Raw genomic sequence first — 20,853 nt, 5'->3', positions numbered from 1 at the left:
CAAATGCCTTGAGAATTATCGAAAACTTTTGATCGTTTGGTTAGCCTTAGAATGACATCGTTAAGTTACGAAAATAACGTCAATACTGTGCGTTACGAAAGGATATAACGATCTGCTTTGCCAGTTCTACCCTTGCCGATGCTTCATATATTATGCAAAACACTACTTTGTTTCCATGATACGTTACCGTAGAAAAAAGTGCTTCAGCCAATTGCGTAATCATAGATCGGGATGCGAGTTCATTTAATATTAACATCGTCTCTTTTTAATTTTTCGTTAAGATTTGAAAACAGTCTGATTTTCTTAATTTTATTGATATTTACATTCTTAGTACATAATTTTTAGATTCATAATTGCCAAGTTTTCGACATTTTTATTCACCTCGACTTAGCTTCCCTGTTATTATCTATAGCCGGCACGTTGTAACAAAGTGCACGTAATGCTATAGCAAAAACTTTACTTATAAGAGTGAAGGTGCAAGGAAAAAATATTTCCCGTCAATATAATGTGCCAAGTTGAACGAACGGCTTCGAATTCAGTTTTACCTTTGTCTATATTTTTACGCTATTGATTTTTATTATGTGGTTTCGATTGTGAAATAGTGCAGCATTTATAAGCAATACTGATTTCTAACACTTTGCTTGTACTTTATACTTTCAATCGAAATTTAAAAGCTTCGAATAAATCACTTGAAAAAGTAAATTTCATATTATGTTATATAATTTTACGTTTCATTTTCATTCATCTGCTAACGATGTCACTATTACGACAAATGAAATACTGTGTTCAGTTTTGAAGATCGACAAAGAAAAGCAGTCGATCGTTTTTTGTCCAGAAGAGACAATCGATGGCCAGAGAGTATAGGGGAAAAGGAGAGGCAGAGTTTACCATTTTTCTGCGAGTCATATTGCACAGCCTATTTACCAACGTATCCGCCCATTTGCAGCTAACGTCTGCGCGCAGAAATTTTTTCCCACGTAACAAAGGCCTGCAACACCTCATTAACGATAAACAACTGTCAACCGAAAAATTTGCTTATGTGATAGTTATTGTTGATTGAAAATTTACTCTTATTTTACAACAGATTTTACAACTAAAATTCTGTAATATTTTGTAAAACATTACAGATCTACCGCACATATATACATTTATCAGTAAGAGGGAGGAGACGTACTTGATATAAAAACCGATTAATCATTCAGCTGGCAGCTCCGTTTCTTTGACCATGAGATCAAGTCATTGTACTTTCAGCAATCTATACATACAGTACTAAAACTGATTGCCTTTATTCCTTGAGATTTAAAGGTAGCGCAAGCCTTTGAAAGGTTTGAATGAAATGAATTTTACACCGTTATTTATTGCGAATCTTTCGCATCGGCACTATCTTACCGTTAGTAAGTACGCATCAGGCGATAGTTTTCCCGCCAAAAACTCAAATCTTATTATAGCTTTTGATCGACAGATGCCGCTACCAAAAACAGTCGGGGTCTGTATTGCGCTCGATCGGCACGAGCGCTGGTTCAGAGAACGCGGAAGCGACACGCGAGAGAGAAAGAAAGAGAGAAACGCAACAAGCAAGTAACCACCGCCGAGACGCGCATCTCTCGCACACACCCATAGGTGTAGAGAGTAGACGTATTTAGCGCCAGGTTTTCTCGCGCACCGAGAGAGAAATAGTACACATTTCGGCGACGCGGCAGAATAGTCGGTGAGCAGTGAAGGAATAACGCCAAATTCGTTTCTTTTTCAAAGCCGAAACGGACGCACACACCTGTGCACATCGAGACGTGTATCAAAGCACAACAGGTGAGAGAGCCCCTTCCAAAAAACAGTATATGTACGCGCATATCTTTCTGCTTTGCGCCATTCAAGTACGGTTACCTCACGGTACAACAATTCCCTCTCTCTTGGCGGTTTCTATTTTCATCGTCGCGCGAGTTGTTGTTTTGAACAGTTTGTTATACACCGTCGTTCGGCGCGTATCTACGTCGGTTACTCCAGAACACCTTTTAGCTCATACATATCGCGGTCGCACCCTTCGCGAATGGAATAAGAAAAGAAATTGTCCAAATACGTTAAAACGGTAAAACGCAAGATGGTCCACAGTACGTACGTACGATGGGGAGAGCAAGAGAGAGAGAGAGAGAGAGAGAGAGAGAGAGAGAGAGAGAGAGAGAGAGAGAGAGAGAGAGAGAGAGAGAGAGAGACCCCTGGATCGATGCGAGCAAGGGACCCTGGCGAAGTAGCGCCAAGGACGTCTTGGCTTTCTATACACATGTCGATTTTTTTCTTTCGTTCGTTAGCCGCTATTACGCGATTGCAAGTAGGCGTACTGTGGGTGGTACCTAGAGGCTTTGATTACCATGCAGACTCGTCTGTGTGCGTCGGTCGGTTTACGTATGAATTTTTTTCAAATGCTTCTTCGTTCGGACTTTTTATTGGTACGTTTTATTTTGGAGCACGGAAAGAGCATTGACTTTTAAGTGTGCTATTTGGAGATCGAAATAATTTGTCGCAATTGAATGATACACGGGAAACGTTTAATAAGTAATGCAAATGAATTTGATGACTTTACGTAAAATACTATAAATAGCATTGTGACTAGGTTGGACACCTAATGTAGTGTCGCCTACATAAAAAAATTGCATATTACATTCATCAATTGGACGACACTTCTTGTATAGTTCAATCAGCAATTCACGCTTCGCACAGTATTTATACCGATCGTCGATTGTCAAGTTTGTAGTTTACATTACTCACACACAAAACATAAAAAATATCATGACTCATTCTTTTTCTTTTTGACGCATTGAAAATATGAAAGTAATTACCCTGCTCAATGAAATTTTTTGACACAGAGCATGGTCGGTCGATACAGGCTGAAGTGAATAATTAACGAAAAGTCGAAGCAATGTGGGACTTGTATTTTACATCGATAACTCGTCAATTAGAATGTGAAGTTTGTCGAAAAGTCATTTTTGTCGATTGAGACTAGACGCAAACTAACGGACTCACAGTCCAGTCTGACTGCGAACGATGAAAGTTTTCAGTAATGTCGCTTTAAGTGTCATCAGTCGGTTGGTACTTGAAATTCCAGTCCGTAAGTTTGCATTTTATAACGCGCGTCATCTCGGTCAAACGGAAGAAGGAAGTTTTGATATAAGGCAGCGCGAGAGAGCGAATTTTCGAGATGGCGGGCCTCTTCAGCAATTGCGATAACGCTTATCGACGTGATCTTATCGTCGATGTGCCGCAGTCGCAATTCTATTTTCGACAGAATGACCGACACAATCTAACTTCCATCGCGTGGAACGCTGCAGAGGTACACTAGGTACTTGTACGCGTTAGTCTTGGTTCCCTACAGTCATTTGCATGTAAACTTACCTCCCCTACCCCTTTTGGAATCCGAACCATCGGGATCGCGGTAACAAACATAATTTCACATTTCTGAACATTTTCATACGCTCGATCGCATGAACCTTTGCACAGAAGCCTGAACCCTTATCCGCTGGGTCACCGTGGCTCTCTATTAGCGTGAAACACTTGCAATTGTCACAAAAATCTTAATTTTCAGGATCTTACAATTGAAATCTTTTAAGCCGTGAAAACATAATAATTTAAACATTACTTCGAAATATTGTAGAAAGCTATTCGTTCACCGTGATCAACAAGTATTCAATTGTGTGAGTTGACGTGTTGCAATTGATGAGCGTGAGTACAATCGATATAATAAAAGAAAAGTTAATATGAGTCGATCGTCAACCTTTACGATCGGTCAGTTAAAATAAGCTAATAAAATCTAGGAATTGAATATTTGTTGATAAACTGCAAAACATCTATCCGAAAGGGTCGCCGTAAAACCGATATAAAAACTACTTTCTTTTTAATGGTTCGTTTACGATGAAATTGTGAAAAGTTCGTTTATAAGAAGATTAGAATGATCCAGTGAGGTTTACCGTCGTACGCAAAAGCCATTAGAACAGTGATAAAGTGCACTCGAGTATGACGACACTCCCGCGAGCCTGGCGTCTCGAGAGATCTCTTTCATTCCGTTATTCGCTTGGGGATGAGGCTAAAGCCCACGACTGAGAAAGAAAAGCACAATGACGTTCGCCACTGTACATATTTAAAGCTCTCGGTAATGTACGTTTTTTCGAGTGTGTGTACGCATGTAGTATATACGTGTGCACACATACACATGTACATACACGTGTGTACATGTATATCTTAAAGACAATTTTTTAATTTGTCGTCAGCTTTTCGAATTTATGGTTGCCTCCTTTCGCGAAAGAACCTTTTGTATCCAGATTTTCGCTATCGACTCAATTTGATAACTGGCTATTTTGTTATAGTATATTGATAATATGGAAATCACAAATTTGTGAATCGTATTCTCGAGTGTCCAAATGATTAGGTTACGATTTCACTATTCACGTGAAAAGTGATTCAAACTCACTACTAATCAACAAAAAATTCAATCGTCTATCTCGTTTTTCAATATTTTTTTTTTTTATTTTAATGGTTACATCATTTTTTCATTCTCAAGTACAATTTTTTTTGGATTGTTCGTTAGAGAATAAATTTAATACAATAACTCGAGCGTATAGATGTAAACTTCAGTATTATCATAAAGTAAAATAATTTCCCATGAAAGCTTTTCAGAACTCTTGAAAGTCTCGTGTTAAAGGCATCTTATGAAAAGAGAGCCATCGTAAAAAAAAAATCCCCCAAAGATTTAGCCTCGCCGAAGCAAAGTTGGAGACCTTTGCGACAAGTTTGTTGCGCTATCTTTGCCGAGATTCTGCGACGTCCGTTTATTTTTTCAATGTAAATCAGCGAGTCGCGCTAAAATACCATATAATTTACCAAGTGGAAAAGGGATTTGCCAAATGTTCGGGAGAGAGATATCTTCGCCGGCTTTGCGGTACGATCAAAAGGACTTTTCGGTCAATAGTTTGATTCCTTTCAATTGTTTACTTGGACTTCCCCGACCATTCTGGAATCTTGTCGGCATCTTTTGTTAAATAATTGAATCGTTATCGTGATATAATCATTTAATCAATCAGCACTCGACTGAACGAGGCAGGTACAGATTGTCCGGATAAGCGAAATTGTACGTCAATAGAAAATATATTGAAATGGTTCTTTCCAGTGCCCGGGACTTATTAATCTTCATTAACCGTTAAAGGCAACACTTAATTTAAATATTATTCTGAATTAAATGACCGCAGCAGAGATGCAGGCATTCCCAGGTCAAGTGAACACAGCAACGACGGCGGGTGGTCAGACATCAGGCCCCGTGTTAATACACTTTGACCCGTACTACGTACGAACCCTTCCTGGCATGCTCAAAGTTGGTCAGATGGTTAGTATGCTCAACTGAAGGCATGATAATCAAACGCGCGTGCCGCGATAATATGTCTTTGTCTTCGCAACCGATGACGATGCAATTGGCCGAGGATTAAACTTGCGCACGGCCGACCTCGTTTGCCTAATTTATTTTCATCTGCCGCGCGGATATCTTCATGAAAGATCCAAATCTTTCGTGAACAATCTCGCGAAAGATATTTCGAAGTAAGAGCCGCGATTTTTATTTTTATGTAATGAAAAATACTTGCGCTGCAATTAAACTTTATCAGAATTAAAATTATACTCGCGAAAACTACTTAAATAGAATGCTCGATTTTATTTTATAAACGGCAAGTTGTCGTTAATTCCATGGCTACTCGTCAATTAAAAGCAAAGTTTTCAAAGTTGGAATTAGTCGTTTCGCACTTAACGCAGTTGAGCGAAGCAGTCACGGTTCCCTTGAGGATCGTGATTAACGTGGCTCAATATCTAACGTACAATCTGCTTTTGTGCTCGACAGCTACTGAATATCCTGGGCTTCATCTGCATACAGATATCTCACATTAACAGTCACAGCCGTTGTGGATGGTATAGTTCTGTGTCGATGGCTGCATTTTGGGCAACTAGTATCCTACTTGCCTGTTATCAATTTCACGTTGTCGAGAAGTTTCAGAAGATCCCTTGGCTGAAAATCGTAAGTAATCCTTTGTTAGTTCATGAGAATGACAAATCAACCTTCTTTGGCAAGGATTTTTGTTTCGTTATCATAAGAAAGTACGCTTGTGTTTGTTAAATTCAATGAGACTATATGATCAAAGTACAGGCTTATAGCTACAAAGTCTTGAAACACTGTAGTTGAAAAACGTCAAAAATAAAATGCGTTCCTGTAGAAAAAAAGGGTCGGGCTTGCGCAGAATTTTATTTGCAGCTTAACGATCAAATACTTAAAAAAGATATGCTCTTTTTAGGAATTCATTTACTGCGCTATCATTACTGCTTGTTACCTATTGGCTGCTTCACTCGTCGCAGCCCTTGCAAGCACGAGCGAATCATTAGGTGTAGCCGCCGTAAGTATTATTATTTTTTATTAAACTAACTTGACTAAAAAACACCGTTCATCGAAATTGATATAAATTATTGAGTAGTCTAGATAATTTTCTAATTTTTTCACTTGAAATGTCTATTAAGCTTCTAACGGATTTAAAAAAAAATTAAGATCTTTCAGAAAAATCAATGCATACAATTAAATGTTAAATTCCTTATACATTTGTCTTTATCCAAACATGACAAATCCTTTCTCAAATTCTCTCTCCAACCAAATTAAATTAAAAACTTCTAACCTGTCAGCTCAAAATCGATCAATCAAATAGAAATCTATAACAAGATGCATTCCCCTTTATGTGCCTTCAGTTATTCGGTTTCCTCGCTATGTGCGTATATGGCTTCGACGCATGGGTCAAGTTCAAAGCCTGGAAGAGCGGTGACTGTCCCCAGGGCCAGCGACCTTCTTCTAAGCCCGTTTCAACAGTTGGAAGTCCAGCTGGTTACTGAATTCGCAAACCACCATATACAAGTTCTACGTCGCATTTGTTCCATTGTTGTCAACGTTCATCGCTCGAAAAAGTATTTATCTCAAATATCTTTGCACGGACTTATATATACATCAAATATCGATCTGCAGTATAGCTTTTGGTAAATGTTGTTCTTTTTTTCGCGAAACGGGACGTATAATAAAGAAATTTTCTTGAAATATCGTTCTCTTAAGGATCTAGATTATAAATATAAAAATTTCTTTGAAAATTTTTCTGAATGTATAGTTGACAGTTGAAAGACTTTTATCTGCACGCCAATTGTAATTCGTGTGTATAATGCTTAGCTGTTATAATTAGTGCCTATATATCTTACTCTGATTTCGTTTCAAGGTGAACTTTCACGTTATCAGATCGACAATACTAATATATACAGTCGGAATGTCTGTTACACTGTTGGTTGTCTCTCAAATAATACATTAATGCGAATTGCTAAATGAATACTTGGACATATTACTCGATTTTTACGCTGAACTGAACGTTATAGTAACTATTCTATGATATAAATGTTTGTCTACATATCTTACTAACTTTACTCTAAAGAGCATACCTAGCCGTTGAAAAAAATTACTTTTATTGTCGTAAATTTATTCCTTTTTACATTTAACATTATTCTCTTGCATTGTCAAATTTTTTAATATTATGCACGATACTGCCAGACTGTTTTTAAGAGTTGTATTAATTTTATTGATATTAGAAAACTGTTCGTCTGTAAATGTATATCTACGCTCTTATTTCTTCTGTGCAATCGCACAAAGAATCAGAACGTAATTTTTTTCTAGTACCCTGCTTACGTTTAGAAGTTTGTTATGCATATTGTTGTATATCAAATACATCGCGGAGAAAAGATCTGTCACTATACTAATTATGGAAAGTTATTTGTAATTGGAAAGATATTATTCGTATTTTATAACTTTACGCGATGCGAACATCAAATCGAATGGTGTATACTATTTTTGTAAGTATTTAAATGAAAATATCAGACTCAGTATGAGACTTGAAATATTTAAATTTATAATAAAATTTTTTTAATATTCTACATTGAAATCGTCTGTATTTGGAACATTTATAAAACCTGTTGTTTTTATTCCTTGGAATTCGCAAAATTGTAGCTATTGAAACCATAGCTATAAAATTTATAGTTATTGTAACAATTACTACGTTTATTTGTCGATATCAAAGAAGATTACAAATAAATAAATAAATAAATATTATCATGAATATTAAAACACAAATTAGTTGCTAAAATCGTAAATTTTGACCAAGTATTTATCATGTGGTTATCTCACATCGCTTTAATAAAAATTATCCGTTCTGAATTGACAATGCTTATCCTGTTAACAATTTTTGTTTTATACTTATTTAAAACGTAACTAGATAAAACAAAAACGATACGTCGTAACCTGTCCGTAAAAAAATTAATTTATGTAACCTTATCGAAGGTTAATCATATTTGATTTAATCATTCACGTGACTAAAACAAATAATGTAGGAATGAAATGTCAATGTTTGAATTATGATTGCATGTGCACATAATAATTAGCACCATAATTTTTTGTTTAGCACACTACTTAATGACATTAATGAAATATCAACTTTATTGAATTGAACTTAACGACTAAGTATTCGATGTAAATTAATTTTTTCTAAGTATTCGCTTGATCATTTTTCATGTATGTACCGTGCAAAAAAAGAAATGAACACAGTTTCAATTTTGCGCTGACACTTTCGATTCAAGTTTTAATTTATTTTGTTTATAACGATAATTATAAAGATTACAGCAACGAGTAAAATGACTTACAAAAAATTGAGAAAAATAGTTTTGCACAGAATAATTTTATTAATTAAATAGACTGATAATTGATTTTGATTTGAAGGATCTATAAATTATATTATAGGTTAAATTATAAAGACATAAAATTATTATTTTTTTAAGTATAATAGCACATTCATTTTTAAATTGTTTATAAATAGATTTATGCCGTATAATTATTCATACTTATGTACATAATGTAACGCTATAACGTATTAATATTGTTTATTTTTTTAATAATTCTTCTAATAATGTACATACTGTTTATTTATAATGATAAACGGAAATGATACTGAATTCTGACATCAAACTTTCATGTGCTTCATAAAGAATACTTTAATTTAATGATTTTGGAAAAATATTTAGCAGCTTTAGAACTCATATTCTTTTAGATAATTTAAGTAAAATCTTCGTACGTCGAATTTTATATTCGATATAAGATGAATTATATATTTTAAAGTATAGATGGAATTGAAAAAATTGTAAAGTAAATTTTAAAAACAGTTTTTGAGTACCATACGATGATGCAAAAATAATCTAGTTTTATACTTGAATCTTCGTAGCATAGATGTTTGATTTAAATTACGCAAACGATCTGGTCGTTGCTGCTTTGCAATTACTTCTACATTAATTAATTTAAAAGTAGCATTGATAAAATGTATTGTAATATGATAAAATAAACTTGATAAAAAAAGACTACTTTCTACAACATAAAAGCACATGAAATCAATTTATTTTTTATTAATGTATACTCCCAAAAGACTGGAAGTTAATAATAACTAGAAGATAATAATATTTATTGTCATATATTGTCTACGCTTATATAATTGAACTTTAACTCACACTTAAATACGTATATGACTAATTAATTTGTATATTTTAAATGTTATGGTAAATGCGCTGGAATTGAAAAATATAATTAATTACATTTATTATTCAATTTTATTTTTCAATATAAATGTTGCTTTCATTTAATATACGTCATAGAACCCCCTTGTCCTTTAGTATTTTTGAACTATTATTTTCACATTTCCGTTGTCTATTATTCCTCTCTTCGACTCAAACATTTTTATACAATTTATGAAAATATTACTCATATCAACTATGTAATAAATAATGAAAGTATAAATTGATGTTCAACTACATCACTACTGTTCAAACTATGTGACTTTAAATAATGAAATTAGTGAAGAAATACATCACAACGTACAAAGTAATAATGCATTTAATTGCATGCTAGACTATTAAAATGTCATGCTTGATATTATATTTATTTTTCGAAATGTATGCATTTCATAATTTTTAACTGAAACAAGAACAATGTATTGATCGGACATCTTTATTTATAATTCTCAATATTTAATTATGAGATGAGCTAAGAAATAGATTTAATTGTGACCGTTATTTAATATATATACTCTCAGAAAATGCAACGACAATAACGACGAACTTATGAATATTGTTATTAATACAGTTCAGATACGTTCAATTACGTACAGTTCAGATTTATTTTTCATATGATATTTCAATACTTCGAAATACAGCAAATAATGCAATATTTTATATAAAAATTATAAATTGAACTTTTTTCGATTATATATCAATGGTAAATAATTCGACGTACGAAGTGAGTGGAACTGTAAGAACGTATATATTTTCATTTAATTCATCATTTATGTGTGGAATTTACTAAATATATAAATTATGATATTACGCTTATCATACAAGACACTGACACGATTACAAACATAAGGACCAAAGCAACAATAAAGTAAATAAAATATAAAGCAATATGTTACGTAAATGTTGTAAATTATTAGAGAGTATAAAAGTAATTCAGTTAGTTGATGAATTTTTACGATATAAACATGGTATTTACGCTGATGGGGGATGTATGTTAAGGTATATACGTATGTATTTAGAAATATTATAAAAATGGCTTCAATTTTTATTTGCAATCAGAAAGTTCAGATTAATCAAGCAAGAATGTCATAGTGTTGATGAAATATTATGTATGATCGCGATACGATCAAGCACATGTGACTGGATTTCTATCGAACTTTCCCTGTCTGCCATAACATGTCGACGGAGACAAAAGTTTCTTTAATTGAATTTTTCAAGTAATTGTTTTATCTCTTCATTAATATTTCAGTTGATTTAAGCACAGTTTTATTATTTATTTAACAAAATCATACTAAATATAATGGTGATGTTAAGTTTGTGCCTTCTTTAATTGAAATTTAAGATAAATTTAACCATTTAAAACGTTGCAATAAAAATTATAATCCAATGTGGAACAATTACAGAGAAGAAGAACAAATAAAAATTTGAAATCTGTCTTTAGAAAGATTAAATACCTACTGTGTTACAAAGAAAGTATACTGTATAATTTGGACGATAGTGTAACAAAATTTTTTTCGTTTAAGGATCGTAAGCTAGTGAGTATACATTATTTTAAATAATCGCGTTAGAAGCTGACAATATGTATTAGTGTATCAGTCACCTATTTCAATAAAGTACATATTATACTTAATGTTAATTGAACTTGTATTTTCCCATTTTTCTTAATCCCCATCTACTATGTTCAGGTTGAAGCTTAATTGGTATGAGTACAAGAGCTTTCTACATATAAGTTGATCTTTTGTAATAAGAAATTTCAAAATTAACTCAAAAGAAAAAACTTTCTAGAAAAGAAGCATATAAAGAATAATGCTCGTGGAGTACTACAGGTTAGTAACTCATCCATTTTAATAAAGAATCGACAGTATATACACAAATAACAGATTCATTTTAACTATATCTTATCGTCAATTAATTAATATTAAACTTATCGATGGTGATAAGTTGATGTAAAAAAATTATAGGTAAAATTTTGTTGACTTCCGAGATTGTTTTCCTAAAAGGGCTGCTTCTGTTTGATTAGTAAGTAATGAAAAATGTTGCATATAAAACTCGCGTTTTCGTTCAAACTTAAAAAAGAAACCGAAAGTAAAATTAATGGTAACAAATCCAGTCAAAATAAGTAAGTCGTTTTTTATGTATTATATTATCAGTTTCATAAATTGTACATTAAAAAGAAATATTCTGTTACTAATAAAAATCTCATTTATATTAAATGTAAATTATGTGTACATTCATGTGATGAAATACACCCATATAATTTTTTAGAGTACAGTTTAGATGTCTAGTCGAGATGTCTAGTAATGTACAGGTGCCAAGTGATTAATAATCTTTTGTTTTTACATTGGACAGCACCACCTATCTACTGACAAGTTTTCTAACCAGTTTAGTTTAGATGTAAATAACTGTCTATTTGAACAATCATTAATTTGGTCTAAAGTTATCATAGATATTCTGCCACAGACAAATTTGCTCTTTTGATGTTAAATCATATTCTAAATCCTACGAAATCAAAGCGAAATCGAATTTAAAAAAATGCATCATAGAAATATCGAGGTGGTTTCACTATAATAAATATAATAATAAATCTTTCAATTAGCTTTTCTTGAAACAAGCTTTCTTTGGAAATAAAACTTTTGTTAATAGAGTAGAGCAATCGATTCAGTCAAAAGTTACATAATCTTCAGAAAATTGTTGTATAAAGTAAATGTCTAATAATTGATAGTAACACTAAATTATAAATAAGATAAGAAAAAGTCCTTGATAAACGAAGAAAGACTACAAGCTTTTTAATAAGACCAGCTAAACTTGAGTCAGAAGGCTTTAGATAAATTTACATATACACGTCAAGTTAAAGTACATGTAACTATGACAACTACATATTTTTAAATGCATAAGATTCATAGATGCTTGATTAAAGATTGTATGCGCTCAATAAGTCTCGCTTCTTTCTTAACGGGTATCACGTTCTACGCTAACATTTTCGGTAAAAATAGCTTTCAATGTTTTTATTCTTATTTTCAATGATTACTTTTTTTCTACTTTTAATCGAATACAATACTTTTTAAACGAAATGATTCCACTGACAATGAAAATCCATTAGTTTCTAAATAAGGGTTGAAAAATCATTTTATAATCGTTCTTATGGGAAAGAAAATATGAAAAACTTGCAGTTGAATTCATATCAACAACATTCATCTGGTCTAGTCTACTTTAATAAATTTTTGTTAAAAAAAAAATGCGTCCAATTGTGATGAAAATTAAGAAAATGCGTGTTATTAAGATACTAAAGCCTCCAATATTCATAGAATAAAATTAATGTTATGAGTTATAGGAATAACCGCAGCATGCAAATACAATTTTACTTTACGGATAAAACCATTTATCTTCCAATTAATAAATAAAAAATTCCAACAGTATTCATAAAAAAATGTGGTCAAAAATTAAGGCTCTCTATCTTCACAAGTGAATGCTTAGTGAGATTGGTAAAGTACATACTTCCACTTCATTTATCAAAATCATTAGCGATGGGCATTTTTTTCAGTGGAAACTTGATTTTTCACTATTATAAATTGTAATTAGTAGCTAGAACGAAGCGCAAAATTTTCATACTCAGCTCAATACAATAACAATGTCAAGAATTACTTTTTAATCAATCTGCATGTTCAATTTGACTTTTCTAATTCATTCATCAACTTTTTTTATTTTAATAAATATTTACAAGTCTTAAAATGGTATTACTAAAATCATCTCAAGATTAATTTTAGATAAAATATTTTTTGCGTTATTATTTTTCAATTTTTTGAATACTTCTATCATACCAATTTAATATTTTCAAATATATAGAATCTCTAGTTAATTCTGATGAAGTGATCGAAAATTATCGGTTAACAATCGAAGGAGTGTTCAAGAATTGACAAATTGTTAGTTGCCTTGTAATCGAATAGAACTAAAGCTACGATTGTTAGATAAAGTTAGACAGCTTTGCAACTTTAATTGTTTGATTGCATACTTAAAATAAGCTTGAGCAACGTGACAACACAATTAATAATAGCGCTTTATCACAATAAGTTTATTGTAGAGACTTTTGATAGCACATCTTATCAAAGATGAACTCGCAAGCTTCGCTGAGATCGCAACACTCGCGTCGAGATCTCGACCTCCACTCATCCTTAAGAGGAAGATAAGACAAATCGCACTATAATCACTGAATCGTACCTAAAATAACAAAAAATATGTTTTCTAACTATTTTTCTCGACATGGCAGTTCAACGAGCTTGCACTCGTCGTAATTCATAAAAGTAACATATAGACATCTGACTTTTGAGATCGCTCGTGTGCCGCTATGATCTCAACGGTAGTCGTATTCACAGCACAGAGAAGAAAAAAATAGAAGCGAACCCTCAACTTCCATTTTCCTCAGTCGCTTCCTGTCTTGGGATTCTTTGCGCGTCATAATCCCGAACGTAATGTCATCGCTCGCTCGCGCGTGTATCACAGTACAGGGGATATGCAATAAACTATGGCTGACAATGAGAAGAATTAAGCTGAAACTAAGACGAGCAGACGCTTAGTGTGATAAAAATAGAGTGAGATCGGTTTAATGTATACGTTTGGCATATCTGTCCGTCGAAGCACATAGACTTGTCTATTTTCCTGTCTCGTTGAATATACTAAAGAGAGAGAACGAGAGAGAGAGAGAGAGAGAGAAACTGCGCGTAGGTACAAGATAGCCATTGCGCGGGTCAGTGTCTACGACTTCCCCGCTCGGTTGCATACAAAGCTGCTATCGTGCAGCATATGAGCCGAAGGAGGAAAAAAGTGACGATACACTCTGAGTGTGACGTCAAATCGCGTTTCATCGGAGAAACACATGCATGCGATTTCCTAAACGGCGCCAGAGAGAGAGAGAGAGGGAATTACGTCGGGTTGATCGTCGCAGGATAAAAAACCTTTGGGGGCTTGTGCGGAAAGCTCAGTCGTCCACTCGACACTCACTTCGATCGTGGAGAGTAGGCGCCCGGCGCGTCCGTCTCTCTCCCTCTCTGTCTCTCTCTCTCTCTCGCGCGCGCGCTCTTTCTCTCGCACTCCCCGTGTACACGCGTATTTTTGGTTTTGTTGCGCGCGCTCGCTCGCAACAGACTATAAAGCTACACCTGTGCGTGGAGGGAAACGCCATTCGCTGAGCGTTCATCACTCCGACGAGATCGAGAGACAGAACAGCGCGCTTATCAACAACTCGCGTGTGCGCGTGCCCGTGTTTTGTTCTCGGCGACGACTGCACCCGGCGGGATGCTCCGGAGAGGCGCGGCGATCGTTTGCCTGGCGCTGCTACACTGCGTGCTCGCCGAGGCCAGATGGCACGATTTGAGAAATCTGAGAAGGCACCGAACTGCCGAGCCGTCGATGGACGAGTCGCCGCGAGCGTTCGACGATCCGGCAGCCGACGAGGACGCTCGCCACGGGCGGTATCGCCAATCCGAGACGAGCGAAAACGAGGAGTCGACGGAGGACAACGAAGAGGCAGACACGCGACGCGCGCCAACTCGCGCGGAGTTGGACGGCGAGTCGGAGCGCGACGAGCAGGCGCAAGCGCGCAGAGCGCCGAGGCACCGCGCGCTGCACCCGAGGAAGCGCCATCGTCGTCATCACGCGCGCCACCACCGAAAGCCGACGCTGGCGGACCTCGACGCAGCCGTGTACCTGGAGTACGAGGACGGACTGGATTTGCCGCGCGACAAGCGCCACCAGCGCCGGCGCAACTGGACCGAGGAGGACTGGAGGGCCTTCGAGAGCAGCCGCCGCCCGGAGCTCTACGACCACGACATCCACGTGTTCGAGCTGGAAGTTCGCGAGGCGCAGAACAGCTCGCTCTGCAACTACACCATCATACCGATTCCCGATCCCGGCGGCCGCGTCCCCCGCCTGCTCGAGCACGTCAAATGCAACTACGTGGGCAATCGCTGCCGGGAACGCGGCAGCTACTGCTGCGTACAGACTTATCGCAACGTCGAAGTGACCTATCCTGGAAACAAGAACGATACCATCAAAGTTTACTCGGGTTGTGTCTGTGCTCTGCAAATCTACGGCACTCTCAAGCCTTACAATCCCAAGTTGCCGCTCGACGACTAGCCGCTCGTCCTGGTACATCGTCTCGCTCCCTTCCATTCATCATTGTCGTCGGCAACTTCTCCTTCATCAGCGACTCTATGACAGTATTCTTATTTTGTAAATATAAAGTGGTTGTGACTGATTGCATTCAACTTAATTAACTCGTCGCCAGCAGTGGCGCGTCGGACACTGTGATCTCCCTTGCTGGTTGATCGTCGATTATACGAGGCGCATGGCACTCTGTACTTAACGAAACCGCGCTTGCCGATGCAAGCGAGTTATGTGATAAGCGAACAAAACGGCAGACAAGAAACACCCAAACAAAAGCAAGTAACCGTGCCATAGTCGAGCGTCAATGGGTTACGCGCGTCATTGGTCCAGATCTGTTAAAAGACAGTGTTTGGCCCCGCCAATATTACACTTTGAACAAGCACGCTTAATCCTTCTCTATCTCTCTCACTCTCATTTTCTTCATCTATTTTACTGTCACTGCGTTCATTTAATTTTAAACTACTTCGCTCGTCGTCTGGTAGCGAACTACCGATTCTTGCCATGTATTAATTAACATTAGACTTCTTCTTTTTCTGTCTCTTCATTTATATCTTACCTTTACAAAGAACAAAAAAACACTATTTATTTATTTATTAAATTTTAAGCAAATTGTGCGCCAACGATTTTTACGTCTGTGTAGCGAGAAAGCAAAGTTTCCTGTGAGCGAGGATTATTATGAATGAATCACAATGTAAATAACAGCGTTAAATGTATAAGTAGCCGAATAAAACAAAGTTTTTTAATTGAAAAACGTTGATTCATAATTGTGTTTGTCCTGCTTGCCAATCATTTCCCACTCTCGAACGCCTGAAATAGGCAACCGCGCCGACAATAATGCACAACTGCAGCCGCTAAATTTGAAAGAGTTTTTGTTATTCATCAGTAATCCAAGTTATGCAACAGGTAAATTATCGGACAATTTTTTTAAGATGACACATTTTCTATTTTCTGAATTAATCATTACCGAGGACTACATTGACAGGCTCATGCAAACATTCATGAGTTATGCAGACGGAACAAATGTACTTTCGGAGATTAAAACTTTTGATAAAATATCGTTTGATAAAAAAATTCCTGCTTTGCTCCAAGTTCGCTTTTTTTTCCTCGATAAAAACACCACGCTCTATCGTAGAATCGATTATAAAGGAGAAAGATGCGGTTCATTCATGTAGGTTTGCCAATAATTGTCAAATACGAGTCCTATTAGAATTGTTACAATTGCCAATGGATTTTTATAGCCAAGCTATTAATATACATAAGTATCTTTTATATGTAATGAATAAAAATTTAATCTATCTTTTTTTGTGTCGTACAAGAAAAGAATGGATTATTAGAATAGGAATTCAATGAATATACGTTAATGCTGCTACTATTCGCGCGTATAATCTATTTTTTTCAAAAAGAAAATTTTTAGATGCTTCATTCAACATTGACTTTTTTATGACCGAAAATCGTTATGAGTTGTACATAAATAGATATTTTTTTTAATACAAGTATAATCTTGTAAAACCCATCTATCGGCATTGATTTTACTTTTGATCGTACACAAATGAGATTCGATATTGAATAGTTTGAAGATAAATATTGTAACTTCAATTTACTCCTTTGCGTGAAATTTCGTTGTAGGATTCAAATTATGCTAAACGGTATTAATAAATTCGAAATGTTTAGGTACAAACATTTAGAAGTATTAGTAACTCCTAACTCGTGAGGTATTATTAGTTATTTTTTTATTTTTGCGATAGATAATTCAGTTCAAAGCTCTATCGGCGTTTCAACATATTTGGAAAGTTGAAATTACTCTAAATAAATCTTTCATTTTCCGTAAGAATAATTTGCCGTTTCTGGTTTGTTTCCAGAACAGAAAATACTCGAATATGCATTTATGGCGACCGTATCAACGTCACTTTCCCCAACATCAGCGTCAACATGTGGGTCAATAACCCCAAGACAAATCGAAAGTCATTCTCGCCCATCTCAGTGGATGAAAAAAATCAGAGACATTGCTGCAAATCGTCGTCGGCACGTGAGCGCGCGTGCGACAAAAAGAAAAGTAATTACACGACCTCGGATTTGTGTCGTTTCATTCATCTTTCGGGGAATACCCTCACTCGCGCGTATACGAGCGAACACACGAATTTTGTAACAAGTAATCCCCGAAATGTCTTGCCTTTCCTTAATGACATGCATGTTATCAAGGTGTCCTTCATTTAGCACTTGTGCAATGACTACCGAGATAGCCGAGTTTAATTTATAAAAGTACCGGTACGCAACTGCAGCGGGGATTCACAGAAAGATGTTGATGCCAGCACTGGCAAGGCAACGCTTTGGCGGACGCGTCAAGGGACTAACAGGATGCACCTGTTGATTCGCTCGACTCGGCAAATCGCCCGTTAGAACTTATTTCGCTTTTGTTTGATTTTTTTTTTTTTTTTTTTTGTCGTTGTATAAACATTTGAATGACGTACTTGAAGAAGTGTGAGAAAGTATGACGTCGTGTAATAAGCCAATCAACAGTTTAGTTTCGGTAGCACTAAGTAGAGAAAAAAATATTTAAATGGATTCTAATATTAGCAGTATCTTGCACAAAAAGTCAGCCAATTATTAAAGGAGGAAGTTGTTCTTGCTCGAATTTATTATTATTCGCGTTAAAATCCGTTATATTTAGAGCTTGTACCGTAAATGCAATAACATTCGGAGAAATTCCAAATTTAATTCTATCGCTATTTTCGAAAACACGAGCGTTTATTGCTGCACGTGTCGAAATCTCGTAATAGTAAAGCGAAATTTATTGTATCTGCGCCTGTCTGCTTCTCTGAAGTGTTATAAGAAATCTGTATTTTATTACCGTTGGCGATACAAAGTATTATGAAAATCGAATTGATTATTTCTTTTTGGTAGATAATTGAAATTTATTATCTCAATGGAAATTTATTCGCACTTTAACTTCAAAGTCGCGCGCTTTCGGGTATCTTATTCAAAAAATAGATGTTGTCACTCGCGCGTGATTGCCTTCATTTTGAAAACGCTCTGTAGCGCTCGTGTTTTCAAAATAAACCCTTTCTGCGCTCGTCGCGAAATCTACTATTTTCTCGTTTTCCGATGCTCTATCTCGTAGGTACACGTTGTCGTTCAACGCGAAATTTCGTAAAAGAAGTCCATTCTCGATGCACATTGAATGCATGCTTACGCTTAAAAATGCCGAATGACAAGCGGATAGGTAAATTTAAAATAACACGTGCACGATCGACAAACGGCTTTCGTGCGACACACAAATAAAGCGATGTTGCAAGATTCCGTTTCATGAATTATCCAAAAACTGTCAAACACTAAAATACATACTGTATAAACGACTTGCGCACGTTCGCGTGAAGAAATCCTTAATTGCTCGATCACCGTTTCGCAAATTATGCAAACGATCGTGCAAAGCATCAGATCGAGCGTAATAGATCCCAGAAGATAACAAAAAAAAAAACAGAAATAAGCGAAGCAAAATAGAAGAATAGAGTAGATGGCTGGAGGAAGAGAGAGAAAAAACGTACAAGCGGTGTGTGTCTGATAGTCGCGACGTCGGGAAGATCTGCATACGGGAAAAAATTCTAAATAAAGACGCTACTCGCTAGCATCTAATGAAATTACTATGATAACGCGTCACGACATACGCACGATGATAATTTTTGCACGGCCTTTTCATCCGGCCGAACCATTAATGAATGGACGCGGACTATTCTTCTTTTCCTATCCAGGATTTGCGTGACGCGAGCTAACGCTGCTGGTCGCCAAGCCCATTCCTATTAAAGCAGGAAATCTACGTCTCTGCTAATGTATTTTCTAACTTAAATCAGAGCTCAAATAAAATTGCACAAAACAGTTTAGATTCTCTTATAGACTGAAACTGTAATCGAGGCTACCGCAAATTCAACAGGATAAGTTGTTTAAATAATATAAATGTAGGTAATTGAAAGATTTTCCGTTCTATCTTAGCAAATATAAATGCAGCAAAAAATAATTCAAGTCATTTTTCCGCAATCGAAAACCTTGTCAAATGAGATATCGTTCGTTAAAATTGATCAAGAATTCGATTAGTTATTCGCAAAAAACCCTTGAAAAATTATTTTTTTAAATAAATTTTTACTACTAAATCATTCATGAAATTTAATAAACGACTATTGTAAAGAATGTATTTTGATGGTATATATGTACATACATATTTTCAAATATTTCATCAATAGTGACATTTTTGTATAAAAACACATTATTTGTTAATTATAATATCTCGCGAATAAATTCATCGTATAAAATTTTTATGCGTTATAAGTCAGCTAAAGGTTATTATTTTATAATTTGTTTATTTAAAAAATTAGGTCAATTATTGCAAAGAATTTACGTAAGGTATAAAATTTTATAGCTTATTGTAACATTTATCTATGTATTACTGATATATATTTCGACAATTTAAAAACATGGGTTTTCTAGCTTCATTACAAAGTTGAGATATTTCTTTTCAAAAAATTACAGCGCACTCAATTCATAAAATCAAGGGATAAAAATTTTGTCGTTTTATTGTTTAAATATTAAACGTTATCATACACTATTAAAAATGCTTAAATTATTTATTTACTGTTAACATTCACTCTCCACCTGTAACCCTATCTCGAATCAGCGAACGTACCCGGTGGTGGGGAGGAAGCTACGGTGCGTGTAGGGAAACTGAAAAAGTCGGTTCAATCTCGCGAAACTGAAAAATTTCTCGTTTATTCAGAAAGTTCTTGTACGGTTTGAATTAATTTTTTTTAATAGAGTATTTTTAAAAAATATTAACAATGAGCATGCTCACATAGTCAGATTCCGAACGCTTGATTTTCTTATAGAAACGATGCTATTATTAATAAATTTGGCGAGCAAAATTTATTCTTCAACAAGTAATTAAAATATAAATTGTGCTAATTCGTAGGGATACAAGTCAAAAATCATAAGTATTCATGCGAACTTATAAAATTATTTAACTTTAATTTTCATGGCGTAGTTATTTTATAAAGG

At 35.2% G+C, this 20,853-nt stretch overlaps 2 protein-coding genes across 3 annotated transcripts; both read left to right on the top strand.

The window, feature by feature from the left end:
- Positions 1 to 1,541: 1,541 nt before the first annotated feature.
- On the top strand, positions 1,542 to 11,262 carry LOC131670446 (CKLF-like MARVEL transmembrane domain-containing protein 4). Of its 2 annotated transcripts, none has more exons than XM_058946051.1 (5): positions 1,542 to 1,806; positions 5,235 to 5,365; positions 5,870 to 6,043; positions 6,318 to 6,416; positions 6,760 to 11,262. In XM_058946051.1, exons 2-5 carry the CDS (start codon positions 5,237 to 5,239, stop codon positions 6,898 to 6,900), a joined length of 543 nt encoding a protein of 180 aa, XP_058802034.1. In that variant the 5' UTR covers positions 1,542 to 1,806; positions 5,235 to 5,236; the 3' UTR covers positions 6,901 to 11,262. The 2 variants fall into 2 exon arrangements, with proteins under 2 accessions (XP_058802034.1, XP_058802033.1); XM_058946050.1 differs by having other exon boundaries at positions 1,544 to 1,806; positions 5,232 to 5,365.
- A 3,595-nt stretch (positions 11,263 to 14,857) lies between these two features.
- Positions 14,858 to 16,483, top strand: LOC131670433 (uncharacterized). Its single transcript, XM_058946030.1, has one exon. The coding sequence runs from the start codon at positions 14,944 to 14,946 to the stop codon at positions 15,781 to 15,783; it is 840 nt and encodes a 279-aa protein (XP_058802013.1). The 5' UTR covers positions 14,858 to 14,943; the 3' UTR covers positions 15,784 to 16,483.
- Positions 16,484 to 20,853: the final 4,370 nt, after the last annotated feature.

The sequence above is a fragment of the Phymastichus coffea genome, unplaced genomic scaffold (genome assembly GCF_024137745.1).
Source record: "Phymastichus coffea isolate CEN01 unplaced genomic scaffold, Cenicafe_Pcof_1.1 PCOF00110, whole genome shotgun sequence".
Lineage (NCBI taxonomy): Eukaryota > Metazoa > Arthropoda > Insecta > Hymenoptera > Eulophidae > Phymastichus > Phymastichus coffea.
Note: the sequence above shows the minus strand (reverse complement) of the source record. Positions and strands in the feature narration are given on the sequence as shown.